The sequence below is a fragment of the Pipistrellus kuhlii genome, unplaced genomic scaffold, assembly GCF_014108245.1.
Source record: "Pipistrellus kuhlii isolate mPipKuh1 unplaced genomic scaffold, mPipKuh1.p scaffold_m20_p_55, whole genome shotgun sequence".
In the NCBI taxonomy this organism is placed as follows: Eukaryota; Metazoa; Chordata; class Mammalia; order Chiroptera; family Vespertilionidae; genus Pipistrellus; species Pipistrellus kuhlii.
In genome coordinates, this window is record NW_023425557.1 from 1,486,055 (window position 1) to 1,504,914 (window position 18,860).

Here is an 18,860-nt window from a genome sequence, read left to right on the forward strand (position 1 = left end):
TACCTCTGACCATTGGTACCACATCCTTACCCCCAACTCCTGTGCCCGAGCTCCTCGCAGCGCCCCGACCTCCCTGCCCTTTTGGAGGAGTGAGTGGCAAAGGGATGCGCGCGGCAAGGAAGCGACGAGGGAACCCCCCCCCCACCCCACCCCCGCCGCCGCCGCCGCCGCCGCCGCAGCCGCAGCCGTCCCCTTTAAGAACCGGCCCCGGCGGGACTACGTTTCCCAGAAGGCTTTGCCGGCGCGTTATGTAACTTTCCCTGCGAAGCGGCCTCTGGGGCAGAAGAAGGTGGAGGCGGCGGCGGCGGCGGCCGTTGCAGTGGTGGCGGCGGCGAAAGCGACGCGAGCGGCGGGAGCCTGAGGGCGGCGGCGGCACCCGCGGCCCATCCCCGGGCCCCAGCTGTGCGCGCCTCGGCCCCGGAGCCCGGACCGGACGGGGGCGCCGACGCGCCTCTGTGTCTGCCTTTCCGAGGAGGCGGGAGTGAGGAAAAAGGCTTAGGGCCCAGGGGGCGGGGAAGGGGGGCCGGGCCTGGATCCGCGGGGAGGCCGAGCCCGAGGCCCGACTGCGGCTCGCGCTTCCCGGGGACGCGACTAGAAGGAGCGTCGTCGTCGACCGCGGCGGCGGCGGCGGCGGATCGAACGCCGGCGGCGGCGGGTGGAGCGCGGGGGCCGGGCGGCGCGCGCGCGCGCGCGGGGGGCCATGGCGTCGGTGCAGGCGTCCCGCCGCCAGTGGTGCTACCTGTGCGACCTGCCCAAGATGCCGTGGGCCATGGTGTGGGACTTCAGCGAGGCCGTGTGCCGCGGCTGCGTGAACTTTGAGGGCGCGGACCGCATCGAGCTGCTCATCGACGCCGCCCGCCAGCTCAAGCGCAGCCACGTGCTCCCCGAGGGCCGCTCCCCGGGGCCCCCGGCCCTCAAGCACCCCACCTCCAAGGACCTGGTTTCTGCCGCCGCCGCCGCCGCCGCACAGGGACCCCAGCTGCCGCCGCCGCAGGCCCAGGCCCAGCCCTCGGGGGCCGGCGGCAGCACCTCGGGCCAGGACCGCTACGACAGGGCCACCTCGTCCGGCCGCCTCCCGCTGCCCTCGCCCGCCCTGGAGTACACGCTGGGGTCCCGCCTGGCCAACGGGCTGGGCCGCGAGGACGCCGTGGTGGTGGAGGGGGCGAGAAGGGCCTTGCTTGGCTCCATGCCCGGCTTGGTGCCCCCCGGGCTGCTGGCAGCTGCGGTGACCGGCCTGGGAAGCCGAGCTCTCACCCTGGCACCGGGCTTGAGCCCTGCCCGCCCGATCTTCGGCTCCGATTTCGAGAAGGAGAAGCAGCAGAGGAATGCGGACTGCCTGGCGGAACTGAACGAGGCCATGCGGGGCAGGGCGGAGGAGTGGCACGGCCGCCCGAAAGCTGTGCGGGAGCAGCTGCTGGCGCTGTCCGCCTGCGCCCCCTTCAACGTCCGCTTCAAGAAGGATCACGGGCTGGTGGGCCGGGTGTTCGCCTTCGACGCCGCCGCCCGCCCGCCGGGCTACGAGTTTGAGCTGAAGCTCTTCACCGAGTATCCCTGCGGCTCCGGCAACGTGTACGCGGGCGTCCTGGCCGTGGCCCGCCAGATGTTTCACGATGCCCTGCGCGAGCCGGGCAAGGCCCTGGCCTCCTCGGGCTTCAAGTACCTCGAGTACGAGCGCCGGCACGGCTCGGGGGAGTGGCGCCAGCTAGGAGAGCTGCTCACCGACGGCGTCCGGAGCTTCCGGGAGCCCGCCCCGGCCGAGGCCCTGCCCCAGCAGTACCCCGAGCCGGCCCCCGCAGCCCTGTGCGGCCCGCCCCCGAGGGCCCCGTCCCGCAACCTGGCGCCCGCCACCCGCCGCCGCAAGGCGTCCCCTGAGCCCGAGGGCGAGGCGGCCGGGAAGATGACCAGCGAGGAGCAGCAGCAGCGACACTGGGTGGCCCCCGGCGGTCCGTACTCTGCCGAGACCCCCGGGATGCCCTCGCCCATCGCCGCCCTGAAGAATGTGGCTGAAGCCCTGGGCCACTCCCCCAAGGACCCCAGCGGGGGCGGCGGCCCTGGGCGCGCGGGGGGTGCCAGCCCCGCGGCCTCCTCCACGGCCCAGCCCGTAGCCCAGCATCGCCTGGTGGCCCGAAACGGGGATGCCGAAGTCAGCCCCACCACCGGGGCAGAAGCCGTCAGCGGGGGCGGCGGCGGCACCGGGGCCACCCCCGGAGCCCCGCTGTGCTGCACGCTGTGCCGGGAGCGGCTGGAAGACACCCACTTCGTCCAGTGCCCCTCCGTGCCCGGACACAAGTTCTGCTTCCCCTGCTCCAGAGAGTTCATCAAGGCGCAGGGCCCTGCCGGCGAGGTGTACTGCCCCAGCGGAGAGAAGTGCCCGCTGGTGGGCTCCTCTGTCCCCTGGGCCTTCATGCAGGGGGAGATCGCCACCATCCTCGCCGGAGACATCAAGGTTAAGAAAGAACGGGACCCCTAGACCACCACGGCCACCAGCCTGCTGCCCCTGCCCCCTGGCCACCCACCGCTGCTGCGGATAAGTTATTCCCTCCCCTCCCCAGCCCAGTGCCCCCCCCCCCCCGCCCGTGTACATACTCCCGTCCTCCTCCCACGGGGTCCCCTGGGGTACACGCGTTGAGGGTGGGGGGAGAAAGCCGTGGCCTCTGTCTGAGGGCGGTGTTCGGGGTCCCTCGGCCCCTCCGGTTTCCCTTTCCCCTCCTCCGCTTGGCTTCGCTGCTGCTCGTAGTTGGGGAAGAGGCGGCCCCTTCCTCCTGGAGAAGGGCCTCCTGGACTTGTCGCTCTTATCAATGAAGCAAAAGCATTTATCGCTCCCTCTCCTGCCCCCTGTCCCCCTTCAATAAACCGAAACGTGGGTTTCTTTTCCTTCGTGGTCCCTCAGTGTGTGAGCTGCTGCGCCCTCTTTGGGACGGGACTGGCCCTGCAGGGAGGATGCTGCTTGTGTCCTCCAGGTGTCGCTCTTCGCCCAGGCAGGCCCACTGGCGAGCCTGGCAAATGCCCGCCCCTGGTCACCGCCTGCTTTTCAGATGACAGGACAGGCTGCGGGGAGATGGCTGCGGCATGGGAGCCATCGCCACGCTTGGGGATTGGGTTTCTTTTCCGGAGCTTCCCCCGTATTTACCGAGGATATAGGGGGGAGGACTCTGCCTGCCCGTGAGGGGAGGGGAGGTGCATCAGGAGGCTTTTAGGAGGGATGGGAGCGAGGCTTGCGGGCAGAGTCAGAATTGGGCAAGATCGCTAGAGGGACTTCCATGAAGGAGACGGACTTCCGTGGGTCACTAACGGGGTCCTTGGAAGCACGCTGGCTGCTGCTGGCCTCCTGGGGCGCAAGAGGCAGGCGCCTGGGAAACCCGAACTGGCTCCTCGGGTGCATCCGGGGAGACCAGCCTCAAGGGGGGCCATCCTAGAACACTCACCGGCAGGGGGAAAGCACCGCCCCCCATGCTCCCCCCCCCATTCCCCTTCCCTCTGGCGGCTGCCTCTGATGTGCCAGGCCTTATCCCGCACCTGTCAGGTGGGCTGATCATTAACTAGGACTTCCTGCTCGCTGACGTCAGGGGGCAGGGCCTGAGCAGGCTGTGGCAAGGTAGGGGTTAAGGGGAAGGGGCAGCCCCAGAAGCCCAGCCCCCACCCCATCGGCCTCCCCTGTGACCCTGAAGTGGCAATTCCGGGGAGGGGAGGGGGGATGCCGGGCTCAAAGGCTAGGAGGTGGACAGTTGGGGGATGGTAGTCTTGCCACTGAGCAGCCCTGTCTCACACTGAGACCCACAGTTGCCCCAACTCAGGCCAGGTGTTAGTCACTAAATCTGGAAAAGCCTAACATTCGGACCTGGGTCACTCAGGTGTCGCACACACACATCTTGCAGACCATATGCCCCAACCTCCAGATATTGGGGGGGAGGAGGAGGAGGGTCTACACCTTGAGCTCAAACCCCCAGTTCTTGGACTGAGGGTTCCCTCCCCCTCCCCCAGCCATCAGGTCTCAGGTGTTCAGTCACCCTGGCACTGCCAGCCTGGGCTCTGGGCAGGGCTGGGAAAACCACCCCTGGTTAAATACACCAGGTGATAAGCCCAGGGCAAGTGAGACTGGATGGAGCTCCCTGCTTATGCACCCCTCCTGGCCATCTCGTGGCCTCCCGGACACAGCTCTGCAGACGCAGGCACTGGGCAGCTCCCCTCCCCCATCCTCAGGGCTCCAAACACCAGGGCCCTCCTTCTCCGCGGGGCCAAAGAGCTGTGGAGGACACCTGGTCCTTTAAGAACAGCTGGTGGGTGGGTGGGGGGGCAGGGGAGTCACCCCCAGCCTGGTCGGTGTGTGTATTCTAGATAGAGGTGGGTTAACCATTAACAGGACCTGACCTGTGTGGGTGTGAGGGGCTGGATCGGCCCCCCTCCCCCCCACACCAGGGTGGGTCCAGAGTGAAGGGGAGCTGGATGTATTTGGGGATCATGAGGAGGTGACCAGGCTCTTAAAGACACACAAAAGAGACGTGGGGGGGGGGGGGCGGGGGAGACAGCAGGTGGCAGGGAGATGCAGAGACCAGCTCCCTGAGAGAAGGCACACCTCGAGGGACCAGGAGAGCTCAAGAGACCCTCTGAGGTGAGGGTGAGGCAGAAACGAACTTCAGAAAAAAGGAGCAGAATGTCCAGGTCCATGGATATTTCCAGAAGAGAAATAGCCTGGCGCACAATAAAGATAGAAGGAGGGAAAGAGAGACTAAGGTTGGGAGAGGGATAAAGAGCCAGTGAGATGGACACCCTGTGAAACCGAGGAGCAGGATTGAGCTGGAGAGTTCTGTGCAGCGGGGACAGAATGGAGCTTTGTGAAGGACAGGCTCCATCTGTTTTGGTCCCTTGGTCCCCTGCAAAGGCCTGGCCAACTCCTCCCCCGCCAGGTCTCAGCTCAGCTGACACCTCCTCCAGGAAGCCCTCCCGGACCTCCAGGCTGCATCAGGTGGCATTTCTGGGTCCTGACACTTCTCATCTCCCAGCCCTGCCCCTGTTGTGGCTGTGGGCTCAGAGACATAGAAATAGAGGCTGGGGCTGAGAGGGACAGTGACAGAGGGAGAGAGAGAAGCTTACGAAGTATAAGAGGAGAGAGGCAGAGAGAGGCCCAGGGTTTGACCTGGCAGAGGAGGAGGCTGGCCCATGAGGAGACAGAAAACAGTGAAGTCACCACTGTGTCCCCGCAGCTCAGGGCCTGTCCCCTCCCGTCAGTGTGTACAGTGCCCACCGAGGGCCAGACCCCGAGCTGGGTGCTGTGAACACAGCCGGGACCAGATGCAGTCCCTACTCTCCCGGAGCTGACATCCGGGTGAGAGGTACAGGCGGACCCAGCAAATGGGACAGCCGTGGCTCAGTCAGTTGGAGCATCGTGTCCCAAACACCAAAAAGGTTGAGGGTTTGATTCCCAACTGGAGGAAACCAATCAATCGATGTTCCTCTCTCACTGGAATCAATACACAGATCCTCGGGTAAGAATTAAAAAATAATAAGCCAGAGGAAAGGGATAGAGAACGATGGGGGTTGCTATTTCAAGAGGGAGGAAGGGAGGGAAGGCTCACCGAGAAGACGGCGCTAAGAACGGAAGGAGGTAACGGGGTGAGCCAGGAGGAATCTGGGGGAGCAGCGTGTACAAAGGCCCTGGTTTGTTCCATGCGGCCGGGGCAGCGATGGCAAAGGGACAGTGAGGGGGCGTGGGGGCCGGAGGGCCGGCTGTAGGGCCATGGTAAGGACTTTGGATTTTTCTTGAACAGGTAGAGGGGTCTCCAGCATTGAGAGAAGGACAGAGCCAACGAGACAGAAATGGCAAAGAATCCGGGGGCATCTCATTTACCTACGCCTCCAGGGTTCAATACAGGCCCTAGCACACATGCTCAGTGGCAGGGTGAGACCCAGACCGGCCCAGAAAAAGTCAGAGTGACGTTAGGTGAACGGACAGGCTCCCCGGGGACACCCAAGGACAGCAGACACAGCCGGCAGCCCGGCCGAGAAGCCCCGTTTCTCCGAGAGCCCTCCCCACCCGGAAAGCTTCCCTGAAGCTGGAAAAATCCCCCAGGCCCCCCGCCCACCCGCCTCACCCGTGGTGTGCCCACTCACACCTCAGGCAGAGGAAGCTGGCAGGCCCCACAGGAACCTTTCTGTGCGGGGGGGTGGGGGTGGGGGGAGGCGGGCGGGCGGCAGGGACGAAGGGAGAGGAGTGGCAGGCAGGCAGGCAGCGGGCAGCAGCTACACAAAGGCCCCAGTGTCTGCCCTCTGCCCCCGGGTACAGATATAAATAATACGTACATATACCTTTATATGTGTGTGTGTGTGTGTGTGTGTGTGTGAATATATATATATATATGCACATATCCTAGTGGGCTGGAGCTGCACACTTCCCTCAGCGGCCTGGGCATGGCAGAAGCCTGCGCCTGTCATGGCTGGGGGCTCAGAGACAGGAATAGAGGCTGGGACTGAGAGGGACAGCGACAGAAGGAGAGAGCAAAACTTACAAAGTATGAGAAGAGAGAGGCACAGAGAACCAGCGTCTGACCTGGCCTGAGTGGAGACGGAGAAATCGGACTTCACTGAGAAGACAGAAAAGGGAGAAGGGCAGTGACAGAATGCAGACACAGTCGTTCTAGAGAGAGGCAGAGCCAGAGAGACCCAGGTGAGGGGAGGAGGGACAGAGAGGCCAGCAGACAGCCAGAGACGCACACACAGGAGCAGGCAGACAGGACGGGGCCGAGGCTGGGGCTTGGGGAGGCTGGTGACTAAGAGGGGGGGAGGGAGGGCACATCTCCGGTGTGGGGGCACCGGCAGTTTGGTCCAGCCCAGTCCGGGGCAGGCGGAGGGGCAGGGCGGAGGTGAGGGAGGTGGCCCTCGGGTTCCGGATCTCGGTGTTTACCTGGGGCAGGCTCTGCAAACAGGCGTCCGGCCTGGCCCATGGAGGGTGGGATGGGGTGGGCCCCAGCGCTGGCACCACTGGGCCCGCCACGCCCACCTGTGGCCTGGGCGGTGAGTAACGCGGTGACACCTGGGTAGATGGTGACACATCGAGGGACAGACATAGTGACACACAGAGACAGATATAGGAACCCAGAGTGTCAGAGACAGAGACAAAGACCCTCTGTCACAGACACACAAAAGACAAGGACAGGACAGGGACACGCGCAGACAGAGTGACAAACACAGCAACACCTACAGCAACCCACGGACGGACACCGACACAGACACAGACAGGCACACTCGACGCACGCTAGCATGGGGACCCGAGACACATCACAGAGTGAACACACAAACCCATAGAGGCACAATGACACAACCTGACACCAGGATACATGTGTGACATCCCATGACACACTGACACGGACATGCATGTGAACACTCGTACACTGCCTGCATGCCTAGCTTCCAGAGTGTGCCCCCCCCTTGCAGCCGGTTGTGATGGGGTGACTGTGTGAGGGCTGGAGACCCCAGGGCCCCCCTGGCTGCTGTTGCCCCTCCCAGGCTCTAGAACAGCTTGGCGGTCAGGGGCACTGAGTCTGCCAGACGGTCTGGGTTCAAGTCCCAGCTACCTGACTCTTACTACCTGTGTGGTTGGGGGCACATCCCTCCTTCTCTTCCCACCTCCAGATCCATCTCCAGGAACAGGTTCCCACAGGCCTGACATGGGGAGCCCTGGCCCTCGTGGCTATTACTGTTGCCATGGTCACGTCCTGTCTTCTGATGCAGATGGCCCTCGGCCCACCGCCTGGACCCACCCTGGCCCTCCGTCTCCCCCCACAGGCCCCTCCTTTGGACCGTGTCGCCTCAGGCCCACCAACTGTGTCTGGGTCCCCGGCTTCTCTGGGTCCGCATGGCCACCATCCCTCCATCCCCGACCCCTGGCGTCCTCGTGTCTGTCCATGCATCCCACGTCTGGCCATGGTACTTTTCCACGCTGGACGTCAGCCGGCTGTCCCTGGGGTGGGGGTCACACCTGCCCACGCCAGCCGAACCGGTGGCCACTAGACACCCTGACGGGTGGCCCCACCCTCCACCCGGGACCCTACAACAACACCCGCCTCTCCGGCCACCTGAGGTCCCCACAGGGGCGGCCTGAGGCCCGAGCCTGGGGACAGGAAGCCCCAGGCCTGGCCGCCCTGAAAGCCTCTTTCAGCCTGGGCCTCCTCCCGCTGCCACCGGCTCCTCCTGCGGAATAATATTTGGGCTGTTGGCCGGGGGGCGGGGGCCAGATCCGGAGGCCGCCTGGGAGAAGCCAGAAACCGCAGGGCTTCCTGCCTCAGGCCGGCCGACTCTGGGAGAGACCCCCAGGCCTGAGGGAGGGGGGCAGGCGCCCGGGGAGACTGAGGGCCTTTCTCTCGGCCCCAGTTGTTTTTTCCAGGAACCGGGAGGAATTCCCCAGCCTGCCCAGGACAGAGGCTGCAGGGACGACTGACAGGGAGCCAGCACGGCAGGGGGCGGGGGTGACACGCAGCCGGCAGGGCAGGGCGGGCACAGCGACAGAAATAGAGGGCCCGGCCTGGGCGAGGTGGCAGGTAGAAGCGGAAACTTCGGGAGCTGGGAGAGGGAGACCAGAGGGGGGGAGAGGCCAGATCCAAAGGAGGAGTGGGGGGAGGTGGACCCCGAGATAGAAAAGGAAGTCCCCGAGAAAGAAAAGGAAAGACCCAGAGGCCCGGAGGAGGGACAGAGGGAAAGCCATGAGAGAATGAGAGAGAGACAGAGAGACAGAGAGAGACAGAGAGGCAGACCATATGAGAGACAGATGTAGAGAGAGAGTAAGCGAACATTTAAAAAAAAGCAAACAAACAAACAAACAAACAAGGGGCAGAGATAAAGGCACAGAGAGAAGCTTAGGGACGCCCTGCCACAGAGAGAGATGACATTCAGAGACAGATGGGCACAGAAACTGGGAGAGACTTGACACACACACACACACACACACACACGGATAAAGAGACGGCCTCTGGTCTTTGAGAGACTGAACACATGGACGAGTGACAGAACCCATGACCAAAGAAGACAAATGGGAACTAGAAAACACCATTTCAAACAACCGTGCCCACCTGCTCCCGGCTGGCCCGTGACCTCGGCCCAGGCCCTCCCCAGCCCGGCTGGGTTTCTGCCCCATGAAACCAGGGCTGTCAGCGGCCACCGCGGGTCGGAGAGCCATGTCCCAGAACACGGGAGTGACAGACCTCAGTCTCAGAGCCGAGGCAGGAACAGACACCCAGAGGCCTGGAGGAACAGAGACCCAGGCCCCAAGCCAGGGGCCCCCAGGGGCCCTCCGTGGCCGAAGGACCCAGCTCCTTCCCCACACCCCCGCCTGCGAGAGCGACAGACACACGCCAGGGCCAGCCGACCCTCTGTACAGCAGGGACAGCGCCCAGCACACAGCCATGATATGTAAGCACAAGCAGACAGACAGATGCTGACACAGGTACACATGAAACACAGCACAGTCATACACTCCTAACAGAGAAACACATACCACACACGCACACACACACACACACGAGTCTGATAGCCTAGCCCAGTGGTCGGCAAACTCATTCGTCCACAGAGCCGAATAGCAACAGGACAACGATTGTGATTTCTTTGGAGAGCCCCATTTTTTAAACTTAAACTTCTTCTAATGCCACGTCTTCAACATAGACTCGCCCAGGCCGTGGCATTTTGTGGAAGAGCCACACTCCAGGGGCCAAAGAGCCGCACGTGGCTGGCGAGCCGCAGTTTGCCGACCGCCGTCCTAGGGCACCCGTAGTAAGCACACGGCAAGGTAGGCACAGACATACAAACCAACACCCTTTTGAGATAGAAACAATAGATAATAGACACAATGGTGACCCCAATAGACATACTGGGGACATATGGGGACCCAGAGGCCTTCGGGCACAGGCACACACAGGCGCCAACACAGTCTCCTTCCATTAACACCTTGCTCGTCCCTCCTCCTCCACAGCTTAACCCCAAACTGAGCCGCCCGGGCCTCCGAGCTGAGCCGAGGCGAGGTGTGTGTCCGGAGCGGGGGTGGGGACGTGGCCTTGGTCCCTGCACAGCCACCTCCCCCCACAGCCCTGGCCCTGCTCTGCGGGGGCTGCTATCGGTGAGCAAACTGTCCTTGGGGTCAGGGACAGCGAGGAGCCAAAGGTCAGGTCGATGCCTCCCGGGCCCCTCCCCCAGAGGCGGCCGGCTCCTGGGGCAGGAAGGAGCAATCCGGGGCTGGAGCTCCACGGGACCCCCCCGCCCCCCCCAAGGAAGAGACGTTCCGGAAGAGGCAGAAATGGTGCCTTTTAATGTTCACACACTGCAGTGTCCCACGTCCCAGGCAAGAACCAGACTCAGTAGGAACTCCCCACCCCCTGGGCGGCCTTCCCGCTCTCCCTGGAGCCAGAGGGTTCGGAGCAAACCACCGGAGACGAGATGCTCCCATCTCCACCCCACACTCCACCCGCACCCCAAAGAGGCAGTGGCAAGGCCCACACAGGGGCTGGTCCATGGATGTGTCAGCCAGCCAATATGGCGGCCATCAGGGCGCCATACGGACCCAGGCGGGTGTCCTGTGGGGTGGTGGCCAACGTGGCAGGAAGCCCCCCAAAAAGACGTGACCACAACCCCCAACCGGCCCAAGAAGATGCCATGGAGATGGCATCGCCGTCACACACACACACACACACACACACACACACACACACCCCGGTCAGCCACGGGGATGTCCATCCGCTTCCAAAGGGCCCACCACGAGGTCACCCCCACTGCGGCCATCGGAGTGACCCCCAATGGCTCCACCAACAAGGTCAGTCCCGTGGGGGTCTTCCCCACGGCCCCGCACGGCCCCCCGAGACATCAGAGGCAGCGATCGCAGCGCCTGGTGGCTGGACGTGATGCCCAGGTCACCGCAGCGGGTCACAGGCCGAGGCGTTAACTGGCGGGGACGGGCCCAGGGGGGTCCCGGGAGGACCGGGCCGGACGGTACCAGCGAAGGCCGCACCCCGCCTCCCCTCGCTTGCGCCCCGCTAGGAGGCGTTGAGCAGGGAGCGCGAATAGAGGCCCTGGTAGTAGACGCCCGGCTCCCCGGCCTCGGCCCCGTAGCCCCCGAACCCCACGTCCAGCTTGGGTGGCGCGGGCGTCTGCTCCGACATGAGGTTGTTGATGGAGAAGGGGTGGTTGAAGTTGTAGGGCGCGTCCAGCTTCAGCTCCCCCGGCAGCTCCAGGCCCGTGAAGTAGGGGGCGGAGGGAGGGGGCGAGCCGCAGTCCAGAGCCCCCACATCCTCGCCCCGGCCCTGGGCCTCGGGCTCCGGGGGCGGCGGCGCGGGCTGGGGCGGAGAGGCCACCGTGGCGGCCGCCGCCGCCGCCGCCGCCGCCGCCGCCGCCGCCGTGGGGGCGGCCGCGGACGACGTGGCGGCCCCCGCGCTGTTCCTGGCGGCGGCCGAGGCCCCGCCGCCGCCCCCTTTCTTGGCCTTCTCCTCCAGCTTGAAGCGCTTCTGGCGGCGCAGGTAGCAGCCGTTCTCGAACATGTTGCCCGAGCTGGGGTGCAGGGCCCAGTAGGAGCCCTTGCCCGGCTTGTCCGGGGAGCGCGCCACCTTGACGAAGCAGTCGTTGAAGGAGAGCGAGTGGCGGATGGAGTTCTGCCAGCGCTGCTGGTTCTCCCGGTAGTAGGGGAACAGGTCCATGATCCACTGGTAGATCTCGCTCAGCGTCAGCATCTTGCCCGGCGCCTGCTGGATGGCCATGGTGATGAGCGAGATGTAGGAGTAGGGCGGCTTGGCGTGCGCCAGGGACCGCCGGTACCCTTTGGGCACCTCCTTCCCGTGCGCCAGCCCGGGGCCCGGGCCCCCGTACCCGGAGCCGCCGCCGCCACCGCCGCCTCCGCTGGTGCCGGCGCCCAGGCCGGGGAAGGCGGGGCCCAGGGGCGCGGCGGGGGCCGGGGGCGCCAGGGGTCCTGAGGGCAGGGGCGAGGCGGGGAGCCCCCCGGGGGAATAGGGAGAGCTCAGAGGGTTCAGGGTCATGTAGGAGTTGAGGGGGGCCATGGTGGGCACCGGGGTCACCGGAGAGTAAACCTGCATGGAGAGAGGGGGAGAGAGAGAGAGAGATAGGGTCAGTGAGTCCCCATTCGTTGCTGGACCCACTGTGTGTGTATCCGTCCGTCCGTCTGTCTGTCTGCTGGCTTTCCATCCTTTCCCCCCCAGACAGCTGTTTCTTTCCCTCCCTCCCTTCCTTCCTTCCTTCCTTCCTTCCTTCCCTCCCTCCCTCCCTCCCTCCCTCCCTTCCTTTCTTTTTAAATATATTTTATTGATTTTTTACAGCACATGTGTCAAACACAAGGCCCGCGGGCCAAATCCGTCCCGCCAGGCCTTGCAATGTGGCCCGCACCGCGCTGTCATCACTGCATTCCGCTGCGTTTCCATCACAATGACAGTTTATGACTGTTCAGTAAACCATTCGGCCCGCGATTTAGGCTGGATTTTAGATTTTGGCCCCTTCTCTGATTGAGTTCGACACCCCTATTTTACAGAGAGGAAGGAAGAGGGATAGAGAGAATCATCAACCAGCTGCCTCCTGCACACCCCCTACTGGGGATGTGCCCGCAACCAAGGTACATGCCCTTGACCGGAATCGAACCTGGTACCCCTCAGTCCGCAGACCAACTGAGCCAAACCGGTTTCAGCGATAGCTGTTTCTTGAAGTCTTTCTCTCATTCCTCCTCATGCACCCCTCCCTGATCTCATCCCTCCACTCCCCTCGCTCATGCTTCAAGAGGTCTCCAAGTGGAGACCGGGACACCCTGGGGAGTGGCCAAGGCCTCTTTAGGGTTAGGGTATCTGTGAGGTCAAAACTATTGTCCTGGCGGAAACCGGTTTGGCTCAGTGGAAAGAGCATAGGCCTGCGGGCCGAAAGGTCCCGGGTTCGATTCTGGTCAAGGACTTATACCTTGGTTGCGGGCACATCCCCAGTGGGAGGTGTGCAAGAGGCAGCTGACCGATGATTCTCTCTCATCGATGTTTCTAACTCTCCATCTCTCTCCTTTCCTCTCTGTAAAAAATCAATAAAATTAAATTAAAAACATTAAAAAACAAAACAAACTATTATCCTGTAACACTAAGATGGATTAGCCTCCTATCACTCTCCTTCTCTCAAAAGTGCACAGTGGAGGTTTCCAGAGGCCATGGGACATGTGACGTGGCAACAGACTGAACACAGCAGCAGCTACACGAACGCAGCTGCTTCGTATGGCGCAGGCACTGAAGGATCTTCGGAGGCCCGACAGTGCCCCCCCTCTCACCGGATGTTCCAAAACATACTCATTTTCATCAAAACACATTGTTTGCACTAACAAATTATCGCTGCTTTGGAACTATCTAATACATTTACATTTTTTCCCTCAGTTTTTATTTCTTATGTGGTAACCATGAAGAGATATAACCGCCCTGGCCGGTTTGGCTCAGTGGATAGAGCATTGGCCTTCGGTCTGAAGGGTCCCAGGTTCGGTTCCGGTCAGGGGCATGTACCTTGGTTGCGGGCACATCCCCAGTAGGGGGTGTGCAGGAGGCAGCTGATCAATGTTTCTTTCTCATCCATGCTTCTAACTCTCTATCACTCTCCCATCCTGTCTGTAAAAAAATCAATAAAATGTTTAATTAAAAAAAAAGAGAGAGATAACCCACACCAATGAAAACTGCTGGAGGTCCTCCATAATTTTTAAGAGTGATAAGTGATCCTGAGACCACCACCGCCCCTCCCACCCTGAAATCCAGTCCCGCTGATTTACCCAATAACCTAACCTACATGTGTGCTCTCCATCCCCGAGGTTATAAAATCAGTGTTTCATTGGTCAAGATGTTTTGACTCCCAGGAATCACGTCTTAACCTCATATCATCTACTTACTATGCATCATCAATGTAAGACATCACTGATTGTAAGCTGTAATATTACATATCAGTCAGGATGGGGGGAAAAACAAAAACAAAAACAAAAACAACACTGCCCATCATAACCCCCAGACACCACTGGCTGTGAACCCCGTTCCGTTTTCAGAAACGTTCCATGGTGAGCAAACGCGCACTAGTGGAATTCATCGGACACTGACTGCTGCGTCTCTCTAACCCGCCACGGTCTCCCATCCATCTCGCACGCAGTCACCAGCCACCTGCTCCGTGCCAGGCCCTGCTCCCTGGATGCCCATTTCACAGCTGAGCAAGCCGAGTCCCCGAGAGGCTGCCGGGTCACACGGCCAGGAAGGGGCACCAGCCCGGTGATCTGGATGTCGCCATCAGAGCAGTGACCGAGCGGACTGACAGGCCTGCTCTCCTGGAGCCCACAGCCCCGCAGGAAGTGAGCAAGACACGGAAAACATGAAGCCTGGTGGATGGTGCCCTCTGTGTGTGTGTGTGTCTCTCTTTACTCCCTCCGTCCACTGTCTCCCGTCCTCTCTCCGCCGTCTGCCGGCTGCCCTGCTCCCTCCTCCCTGGCCCTGCCGGTGCTGCTCTGGCCCTAACAGGAGCCCACGCTCAACCCCTGTCACTGCGTCCACAGGTCCCGAGGGCCAGAGAGACAAGGGACAGCCAGGGTCACTCCGGAAGTCAGGGACAAGTGGCCACCGACGAGGTCCGAGTTCCAGCTGCAGACTCTCTCCTCCTTCCCATGTCCATCCAGGTCTCTGACGCTCCCTGTCTGTGCAGGTATGTCTGCCCTCTCCCTTAGCCCGTCCCTCCCTGTCTCTCCTCCCCACACTCAGTCAGTCCTTTATCTCCCACCTCTCTGCTCCCCACTGTCTGCCCCTCTGCCTTTCGCTGCTCCGGGCTCTCCCTAACCCTGACCCTCCCTCCCCATCTCCCCACCCCCACCCCACCTTCTCTCTCCCTCTGTCTCTCTCTCCCCCACTCCTCTGCCACCCCCATCTCTTTCTCCTTCAGCACACCTTGTACCTGCGTGCCTCCCTCCATCCGTCCCTATCACGCTCCCCACAAGTCTCACAGCTACTCCCCTGCCCATGCATGGGTCTCCCCGCCTGGTACCTGGCTTCGCCCGCCCCTCCCGGAGTGAGAGAGGAGGTGAGACTGTGTCCGAGTTAGGGGATCCACAGAGAGCCCTAAATCCCTCTGCGATGTCCCTCCCAGAGGAAGGCCCATGGGGACCCCCAGGGCCTCTTGGCCCGGCTCCCCAACCCACCCACCCGGAAGTCCTCCCTGAGGCCTGACCTCCAGCAGCCCGGCTGCCCTAATCCACCCGAGGCTTTCCCACGCCCTGGGGCTGGGATGAACCCCAGTGTCCGGGTCTGAGCCGGATTTCCCTGCCACCAGGGCGGGGCTGAGGTTGTGGGGGGAAGCCCTCCGGGGACCTGCACCCCCACCCACCCCAGGAGGGTGAAATTTCTCCCCTTTCATTTCCTTATTGTCTCGGGCGCTGGGTGTGACGGGGAGCAGAGGGAGGCGGTGTGAAACCAGAAGACTGACTCCCGGTCTCTGCCCAGAGCCTCAGGCAGCCCCCCACCCTCCTGGAGGCCTCAGGGTTTCCTCTCCAAAAGGGGGTGGGGGGCAGCTGACCTGTGAGAACTGGAGGCCAGGGAGCCAGCCGGGGGGTGAAAACACCACCCCCAGCAAGGCCGTGGGGAGGGCTAGAAGCAGAGTGAGGGATCTCTCCCTTCTCAGCTGCTGAGTGAGTGCAGACCTGACCCAAGTGGGGGAAGGTGGCTCAGCTGAGGGGAAGGCTGGGAAACCCTCCCACAGTATTTCCATCTCCAGCGCCCCAGGTGTCAAAATAGGTCCCCAAAAATATGCCCCCACGCGCGGGTCGGCTCCAGACCAGCCCTCACTTTCTGGCACAAGGGTCCCCTCAACTTCAACTTCAGCTCGTGGCCCAAATAACAACTGCCCTATCCTAGACCCCCCCCCAGTTTACCTAAGATGTGCCACCCGCCCACACGCCAGTTTCTGGTTGGTTCCCTTAAATCCTAGTCCCAGACTCTGAACTCTCCGGGGTGGTGCAGCTGGGATTCCCCCCACTGCTCCGGAGCCTTCGCCTCCAACCTGGTCTCCGCTTCCCGACACCTCCGACCCCCGGGGTCTCCACCTCTCAACACTCCCCCACCCCTCCCTGGCCGGCCTGCCCCACCCCGCGTGCACCTAACACCTCCACTGCCCCCGCGCTGGCCCCTCCCGGGCACCGGGCCAAGCCCTGAAGGCCTGGGGATCCAAGAGTTCCACCCTACAGCCTCAAACCCCAGACCCATAGCTCAGGCAGGTCCGGGGGCCCCTGTAGAGCCCAGATCTCAGTTCCCAGAGAGCTCAGGCCCCCGCCTCCCTCCCGGACCTCCAGCCCACAGTCCCCTTCCAGGTGAGGAAGCTCAGCGTCCGGATTCCCATAACCCTCAACTAGGACCTCCCCCCCACCCCCCACCCCTCCACAAGGTTGACGCTGGAGTGAGCTGAGGAGGAGTCCTGGCAAGAGGAATGGGAGGTAGATTTGGGAAAGGGCTCTTGGGGGTGGGGGTGGGGGTGAGGGAGCTAAAACAGACCCCCGCCCCCTAATCCAGGGTGGTCTAGCAAGAAGGGGGCTGGTGAGGACATTAGCAATTACTGGGGAACACAGAGAGGTGTGAAAGCTGACACCCTCCCGCCCCAAGGAGGACCCCCGCGGAGGGTCTCTGAAAACAATGCAGCCAGTGAAGTTCAGTGGGAAGGGGTAAGGGTCAGGAGTAGGGATGGGGGCGGGGAATGGAAATGGACCGCTCTCCTGCTCTCCCGCTCCCAGCTCCGACTCCATCTGGGCGCCCCCTGCTTAGCTGAACCCCAGCTCTAACCCACCTGTTACTTCAGACTCCCCAAAAACCAACCTCCGTCTCTTACGCCGGAGCCCCCTAACCCTTGTTTCTGACCTTACCTTATAGATCGCACGCTCTCCCTGAACCCCAAGTGATCTCTACCCCAGAACCCGCATCTTGAGCACTGCCTTCCAACCCTGAGCCCCCACCTCGCATTTCTCTTAATGGTGACCCCTTCTTCCATCTCTTCGTTCCTGTCCACCTCCCCTCCCGCCGCCCAACCCCGACTCTGATCCCCTTCCTAGTTCCCAGGCTCTGCCTACCCCTGCCTACCTGCTCTCCTGGAGGTCTGACTCCTTCCTAGCTTTGGTTTAGTTCCCGTGTCTCCCTTGCATTTGGGGTCGCCCACCTCCAGCCCTCACGTTGCAGCGGTGACCTGACCCTCGGCCCGCCCCCCACCCCCCAAGTTTCCCTGGTCCCCACTGACCCCTCACCCCGACGAGCCCGCGGGAACCGCGCTCCGGCCACGCCTGTCCCCGGTCCCTGGCGCCGGGACACCTGGTCTCCGAGTGTCCAGCTCCTCTGCGCCTCAGCTCTGGCTGGGGCCCCCCTTTGAGCCCGCACCCCGATCATCGCCCCCATGTAAGCCCCGCACCTCGATTCTCCTGTCCCCCACTCCCCGCCCCGCCAGCCCCGCGGACACACCTCGCCCGCCTCCGGGTAGTAGCTCCACTCCGCCAGGTCGTGGGCCTCCATCTTCACCGAGCCCAGCATCCCCCGGGCCTGCGCCCCCACCTGCCCCCGCGCCGGCCCGGTGGGGGGGGGAACCGAGCGCTCCGGATCCCTCGGCCCGCACGGCCCGCGCTCTGACCGGCGCCCGCGCGTCCGTCCGTCCGGCTGCCCAGAGTCCCCGCCGTCCCGGGCGCCGCGGGAGGCGGCCCAGCTTTATAGCCGGGGCGCCCCCCCTCCCCCGCCCCTGCCCCCGCCCTCCCCGGGCGCCCCTCCCGCGCTCGGGCTGGGGCGCCCCCTGCAGGACTGCGAGGAGACAGACCTCAGGCGCCGGGAGCCGCAGCCCGCGGACCGCGCGCTGGACGTGGCCGAAGCGGGAGGGAGCTACCGGTGGGAGGCACCGCTGGTGACAGAGGCCCGGAGGGCAGGACTCGGACCCTCCTACCCCGGAGGGCTTCAACGTCTAGACGGGAAGGGAGAGGAGCCAGAGCTGGGCATGACCTCCGGGAGGAAGGGGCCTCCGAGCGCGGGGGGCTCCCGGGCTCCAGGGACGCCGCCATCGGGACGGGTAAGAGACCCCGAAACCACATTCCCATCGGACGGGCTGGACCACAGATGCTTCCAACAGATGGAAATGCCCCAAACTGTGCAAAGGGTGGAGGCGATTGGGGCCTCAGCTCATGCACCCCTCGGGCCCCCCGGGCCGCTTTCAAACCTAGGAGCCACGCCACACAGACTCGGCACTCTCCCTCCACCACCAGCCGTCCAGGGACTCCGACCCACCGGACTCCATTTCCCAGAAGCCTCTCTTCCCGCCCCGTCCCGTCCCGCTCCTCCGCCGAGGGACTACATTTCCCAGAAGGCACGACGTTCGAAGGCCGGAAACGGAGAGCCGCCCGGAGTCTTCTGGGGCGGGAGGCCGCTCGCGCGCCTGGGCTCGGCCTGCTGTCCGGACTCCATTTCCCGGCGAACCCGCGCGCGCCGCGCGTGCGCCGTGCCGGGCGGCGAGCGGAAGATGGCGGTGGCGGCGTCTGGGAAGGGGTGCTGCTGAGGGTGCGCCACGGGCCGGAGGCCGGAGCTGCGGTGAGCGGGGCGGGCGTGGGGGCCCGGGGCCCAGGGTGGAGGGACCCTGAGGCTGCAAGGCGCTGGCGGAGGGCTGGGGGCGCTTCGAAGAGAAGGCGGCAGTGACGTTTGGGACCCCGATTTCTTCTGCTCGAGGACCCTCCCGTGCTCCCCTCGGGGCAAAGTTCCAAAGTGGGCCCCTAGGCGTGTCCGCCCCCGGCCGCAGCTCTGCCTCCGCTGTCTCTGCTCCTGCCTCACTTCCAACAGCCGCTCTGGCCTTGGGTTCCTTAAACAAGCCATGCGCCTTCCGGGAGT

The 18,860-nt window shown here is 63.5% G+C and overlaps 3 protein-coding genes across 5 annotated transcripts in view; 2 read left to right on the forward strand and 1 right to left on the reverse strand.

Annotated features, from left to right (window-relative positions):
* The first annotated feature begins 271 nt into the window (after positions 1-271).
* IRF2BP1 (interferon regulatory factor 2 binding protein 1) lies at positions 272-2,871 on the forward strand. The gene has a single exon (XM_036416445.2). It carries the CDS (start codon positions 701-703, stop codon positions 2,468-2,470), a length of 1,770 nt encoding a protein of 589 aa, XP_036272338.1. The 5' UTR covers positions 272-700; the 3' UTR covers positions 2,471-2,871.
* Positions 2,872-10,264: 7,393 nt separating this feature from the next.
* Positions 10,265-17,693, reverse strand: FOXA3 (forkhead box A3). The gene is made up of 3 exons (XM_036416472.2): positions 17,460-17,693; positions 11,003-12,053; positions 10,265-10,965 (listed from the first exon to the last, which is right to left on the reverse strand). The coding sequence occupies exons 1-2, from the start codon at positions 17,526-17,528 to the stop codon at positions 11,010-11,012; spliced, it is 1,113 nt and encodes a 370-aa protein (XP_036272365.1). The 5' UTR covers positions 17,529-17,693; the 3' UTR covers positions 10,265-10,965; positions 11,003-11,009.
* Positions 17,694-18,433: 740 nt separating this feature from the next.
* Positions 18,434-18,860, forward strand: part of SYMPK (symplekin scaffold protein) — a 36,685-nt gene continuing 36,258 nt past the window's right edge. For 2 of the 3 annotated variants that reach the window (XM_045573715.1, XM_036416417.2), the window contains exon 1: positions 18,434-18,566. The gene's annotated coding sequence lies outside the window, so the exon portion shown is untranslated. The remainder of the gene's footprint in view (positions 18,567-18,860) is intronic. The other variant, XM_036416419.2, reaches the window with a different exon arrangement.

Bases quoted from the DNA above. Each gene is read 5' to 3' on its own strand.
- IRF2BP1 (XM_036416445.2), top strand. From the start codon at position 701: ATGGCGTCGGTGCAGGCGTCCCGCCGCCAGTGGTGCTACCTGTGCGAC.
- FOXA3 (XM_036416472.2), bottom strand. From the start codon at position 17,528: ATGCTGGGCTCGGTGAAGATGGAGGCCCACGACCTGGCGGAGTGGAGC. The intron at 12,054-17,459 runs GTGTGTCCGCGG...CTCTCCATGCAG, and splicing joins ACTACCCGGAGGCGGGCGAG to GTTTACTCTCCGGTGACCCC.